The following is a 5,024-nucleotide window of genomic DNA, read 5'->3' on the forward strand; positions in this document are numbered from 1 at the left end:
AACATGGGGGTGATGATGGAGGGAAATAAAGTAAGGTGAAGAAGAGACGGGGAAAGGGGGAAGAGAAAAGGGGCAATAATAGGAGAGGCTCGATGGAGGAGGGAAGAGGAAGAAGTTAGAAGAAAGTTGGGAGGGAAGGGGAAAGGGGGGAGAGAAAAAGGGTGCAATAGGAAAGGCTCGAGAGAGGTAGGAAGGGGAAGAAGTTAGAAGAAAGAGAGACAAGTTGGGAGAGAAGGAGAAAGGTATGGGTAATAGTAGAAGGACAGAGATGGGAAACCTAAGGGGCAGAAAAGGTGGAAGGGAGGAGGCGACAGAGGGAGGAAGGAAGGCAGAGATGGTAGAGAGTGAAGGGAAGAGAATGAGGGTGAAATCACACGAAGAACGGGAAGGAAGGGGGTGGGAGACAGACAAGGTGTTATAGAACAGAAGAACTAGGCAGAGGGAGGTGGAGAAAGGAAGATGAGGAAGAAAGGGACGAGTTAGAGTGAGAAGAAAGAGTAGCAGACACTACGACAGAGTAAGAGCGGATAGAGAAAAGGAGGAGCAGACGGAGGTAGAGAGTGTCAAATATAAACCGAGATCTGGAAAGAAGGACCCACGGCAGGAGGGAGGCGGGGGTGGCTGGGAGGCAGAGAGGTTCAGAGGGAGGGGAGACGGCGAAGGAGGAGAGAGGGAGGAGACAGAAGGAAGAGAGTGTGAGTGAAGGAGTGAAGACAGAGAGAAGGAGGCGAGAGGCAGGAGAGGAGGGGTAGATGGAGGTGGGAGGCCGGAGGAAGGTGGCGAGGAGGAAAGAAGAGATAGAGAGTGAGGAGAGAGAAGAGGAGGAGAGGGGGTCATCGGATCCCTAGAGCCCCCCCCTGCCAGGCACAGAACAGCATGCCTCCCTGGAACCCCCTCCCTGTATCCCTGACACCAGCGGAGCTCCGGTGCCCGGGGGCGGACGGAACCGGCACCGAACCGGAGTGCCGAGACTAGCCCAGGCGGGAAGATCCGATACCAAGACCTGAATATCCGAATACAATCCCCAGAGATCCGAATCCAAGATTCAAGATCCGAACCCAAACCCTCAAGATCCGAACCCAAACTCTCAAGATCCGAACTCAAGACCCAGAGATCCGAACCCAAACCCTCAAGATCCGAACCCAAGCCCAAGAGATCCAAACCCAAGAGATCCGAACCCAAGCCCGAGATCCGAACCCAAGCCCTAGACATCCGAACCCAAACCATAGACATCCGAACCCAAGCCCTGGAGTTCCGAACCCAAGCTCTAATATCCGAACTTGGGTCATCCGAACCCCAAGGCTCGGACAGGCGGATTTGTGGAGCCAGGAGCCCAGGACCAGTGGAAGTTCGAACCAAGTTCAAGAGGTCAGAACCTGGGACCTCAAGGACTCCTGGAGAACCGGACCTGAGCTCAGACCGGATCCGAACCAAGAAGGAGGAGATCCGAACCTGGGCCACCCAGCAGTCGTGGAGAAGAGACCGAAAGTCACAGGTGATCCGAACCTAAGAGATCCGAACCTAAGAGATCCGAACCTTAGAGACTGACAGACGAACCTGGAGCCCCCCAGACACCTCTGAAGCGGATCCAGGGCAGAGTCCAGACTCAGGGCAGAGTCCGGAAAAGAACCAGGGCAGAACCCAGACACGAACCCAGAGTTCACCTGGTCCACACCTGGCCCACACCTGGCCCACAGTCTTCCATTTGGCTCCTTCGGACGAGACCCCCCGCGCGCCATGGATACCATGAACTATGTGGAGAATCCGGGGTTCCCGGGACCCCGCGGGTACGCGCTCCCGAGCCCCAGCTTTCTGGACCTGGAGGACCTCAACGAGGCCGACTTCTTCAACAATGTGGTAAGAGACAGCGGGAGCTCCAATCACAGACATCTAGGGCCCATGGCCTTGGAAGAGACAGATGGGCAGGGGGATCCAGGAAAAAACATCTGGACTGGGCTCAGAGAAGCAGCAGCTGGGCTTGGTGTATCTAGTCTGACAGCTGGCCAATGGGAGGCTTGGACGAGAAGGTGGGATGAGGGAATCTCAGAAGAGACGTCTGGGAATGGGGTCTCAGAGGCAGTAGCTATGCTCGATTTCTCTAAAGTGACAGCTAGCCAATGGGAGTCTTGACGAGAAGGTGGTAAGATGGATTGAGAAGAGACAGCCGGGTATGGGGCTCAGAGAAGCAACAGCTGGGCTTGATGTATCTAGTCTGACAGCCAGCCAATTAGAAGCTTAGACAAGAAGGTGGGATAAGGAAGCCTCAGAAGAGACATCTGGGAATCGGGTCTCAGAGGCAGTAGCTGGGCTCGATATCTCTAACGTGACAGCTAGCCAATGGGCGGCTTGGACGAGAAGGTGGCAGAATGGATTGAGAAGAGACAGCCGGGTGTGGGGCTCAGAGAAGCTGCATCTCGAGTTGATTACTATAAAGTGACAGCTGGATATTGGGAGATGGTGGGATAATAGAGTCTCAGACGAGACAGCTGGGTAACATGCTTTGAGGAGCAACATCTGGACTCCATGAATATAAAGTGACCGGGAGTGAGAGTCTTAGACGATAAGATGGGATCATGTGGTATCTCTGAAGAGACAGCTGGGTAACCGAGAGAAGAGGCTGTTAGTCGGGGCTTGAGGAGAGTCAGATAGAAACGATGTCTCAGAAGAGAAACCTGATGATTGGCCTTTGTAACAACATACACACGAAAGGAGACTCTCCTAAGAGACAGCTCAGTAATGCATCAGTAGGTACCTGTTGGTGAGGAGGTGTCAGATAAGCAGGTTTAGGGGTCTCGAAGCCTCGAAGCAGACATCTGAAAATATAGCTTCCAAATACCTGTTAGGTGTGGGTGTTTCAGACTTAGGTATGGGTGTCTCAGACATAGGTATGGGTGTCTCAGACTTGGGTATGGGTGTCTCAGACTTAGCTATGGGTGTCTCAGACTTAGGTGTGGGTGTCTCAGACTTAGGTATGGGTGTCTCAGACTTGGGTATGGGTGTCTCAGACTTAGGTATGGGTGTCTCAGACTTAGGTATGGGTGTCTCAGACTTAGGTGTGGGTGTCTCAGACTTGGGTGTGGGTGTCTCAGACTTGGGTGTGGGTGTCTCAGACTTAGCTATGGGTGTCTCAGACTTGGGTGTGGGTGTCTCAGACTTAGGTGTGGGTGTCTCAGTCTTAGCTATGGGTGTCTCAGACTTAGCTATGGGTGTCTCAGACTTGGGTGTGGGTGTCTCAGACTTGGGTGTGGGTGTCTCAGACTTAGCTATGGGTGTCTCAGACTTAGGTGTGGGTGTCTCAGACTTAGCTATGGGTGTCTCAGACTTAGGTATGGGTGTCTCAGACTTAGGTGTGGGTGTCTCAGACTTAGGTGTGGGTGTCTCAGACTTGGGTGTGGGTGTCTCAGACTTAGCTATGGGTGTCTCAGACTTGGGTGTGGGTGTCTCAGACTTGGGTGTGGGTGTCTCAGACTTAGCTATGGGTGTCTCAGACTTAGGTGTGGGTGTCTCAGACTTAGGTGTGGGTGTCTCAGACTTGGGTGTGGGTGTCTCAGACTTAGGTGTGGGTGTCTCAGACTTAGCTGTGGGTGTCTCAGACTTAGCTATGGGTGTCTCAGACTTAGGTATGGGTGTCTCAGTCTTAGCTATGGGTGTCTCAGACTTGGGTATGGGTGTCTCAGACTTAGGTATGGGTGTCTCAGACTTAGGTATGGGTGTCTCAGACTTAGGTGTGGGTGTCTCAGACTTAGGTATGGGTGTTTCAGACTTAGGTATGGGTGTCTCAGACTTAGGTATGGGTGTCTCAGACTTAGGTATGGGTGTCTCAGACTTGGGTGTGGGTGTCTCAGACTTGGGTGTGGGTGTCTCAGACTTAGGTGTGGGTGTCTCACACTTGGGTATGGGTGTCTCAGACTTAGGTGTGGGTGTTTCAGACTTAGGTATGGGTGTCTCAGACTTAGGTGTGGGTGTCTCAGACTTGGGTATGGGTGTCTCAGACTTAGCTATGGGTGTCTCAGACATAGGTATGGGTGTCTCAGACTTAGGTATGGGTGTCTCAGACTTAGGTGTGGGTGTCTCAGACTTAGGTATGGGTGTCTCAGACTTAGGTGTGGGTGTCTCAGACTTAGGTGTGGGTGTTTCAGACTTAGGTATGGGTGTCTCAGACTTAGGTGTGGGTGTCTCAGACTTGGGTATGGGTGTCTCAGACTTAGCTTTGGGTGTCTCAGGCATAGGTATGGGTGTCTCAGACTTGGGTATGGGTGTCTCAGACTTAGCTATGGGTGTCTCAGACTTAGGTGTGGGTGTCTCAGACTTAGGTATGGGTGTCTCAGACTTAGGTATGGGTGTCTCAGACTTGGGTGTGGGTGTCTCAGACTTGGGTGTGGGTGTCTCAGACTTGGGTATGGGTGTCTCAGACTTGGGTGTGGGTGTCTCAGGCTTGGGTGTGGGTGTCTCAGACTTGGGTGTGGGTGTCTCAGACTTAGGTGTGGGTGTCTCAGACTTAGGTATGGGTGTTTCAGACTTAGGTGTGGGTGTCTCAGACTTGGGTATGGGTGTCTCACACTAAGGTGTGGGTGTCTCAGACTTGGGCGTGGGTGTCTCAGACTTGGGTATGGGTGTCTCAGTCTTAGCTATGGGTGTCTCAGACTTGGGTATGGGTGTCTCAGACTTAGTTGTGGGTGTCTCAGACTTAGGTATGGGTGTTTCAGACTTAGGTGTGGGTGTCTCAGACTTAGGTATGGGTGTCTCAGACTTGGGTATGGGTGTCTCAGTCTTAGCTATGGGGGTCTCAGACTTGGGTATGGGTGTCTCAGACTTAGTTGTGGGTGTCTCAGACTTAGGTATGGGTGTTTCAGACTTAGGTGTGGGTGTCTCAGACTTAGGTATGGGTGTTTCAGACTTAGGTGTGGGTGTCTCAGACTTGGGTGTGGGTGTCTCAGTCTTAGGTATGGGTGTCTCAGACTTGGGTGTGGGTGTCTCAGACATGGGTGTGGGTGTCTCAGACTTGGGTATGGGTGTCTCAGACT

The 5,024-nt window shown here is 52.7% G+C and overlaps 1 protein-coding gene across 1 annotated transcript in view; it reads left to right on the forward strand.

Annotated features, from left to right (window-relative positions):
• Window positions 1-577: 577 nt before the first annotated feature.
• Window positions 578-5,024, forward strand: part of CREB3L1 (cAMP responsive element binding protein 3 like 1) — a 267,754-nt gene continuing 263,307 nt past the window's right edge. The window contains exon 1 of the mRNA XM_078684394.1: window positions 578-1,857. Coding sequence (XP_078540520.1) covers window positions 1,738-1,857 — 120 coding nt within the window. The 5' untranslated portion in view covers window positions 578-1,737. The remainder of the gene's footprint in view (window positions 1,858-5,024) is intronic.

This window comes from Lissotriton helveticus, chromosome 3_2 (genome assembly GCF_964261635.1).
Source record: "Lissotriton helveticus chromosome 3_2, aLisHel1.1, whole genome shotgun sequence".
Lineage (NCBI taxonomy): Eukaryota > Metazoa > Chordata > Amphibia > Caudata > Salamandridae > Lissotriton > Lissotriton helveticus.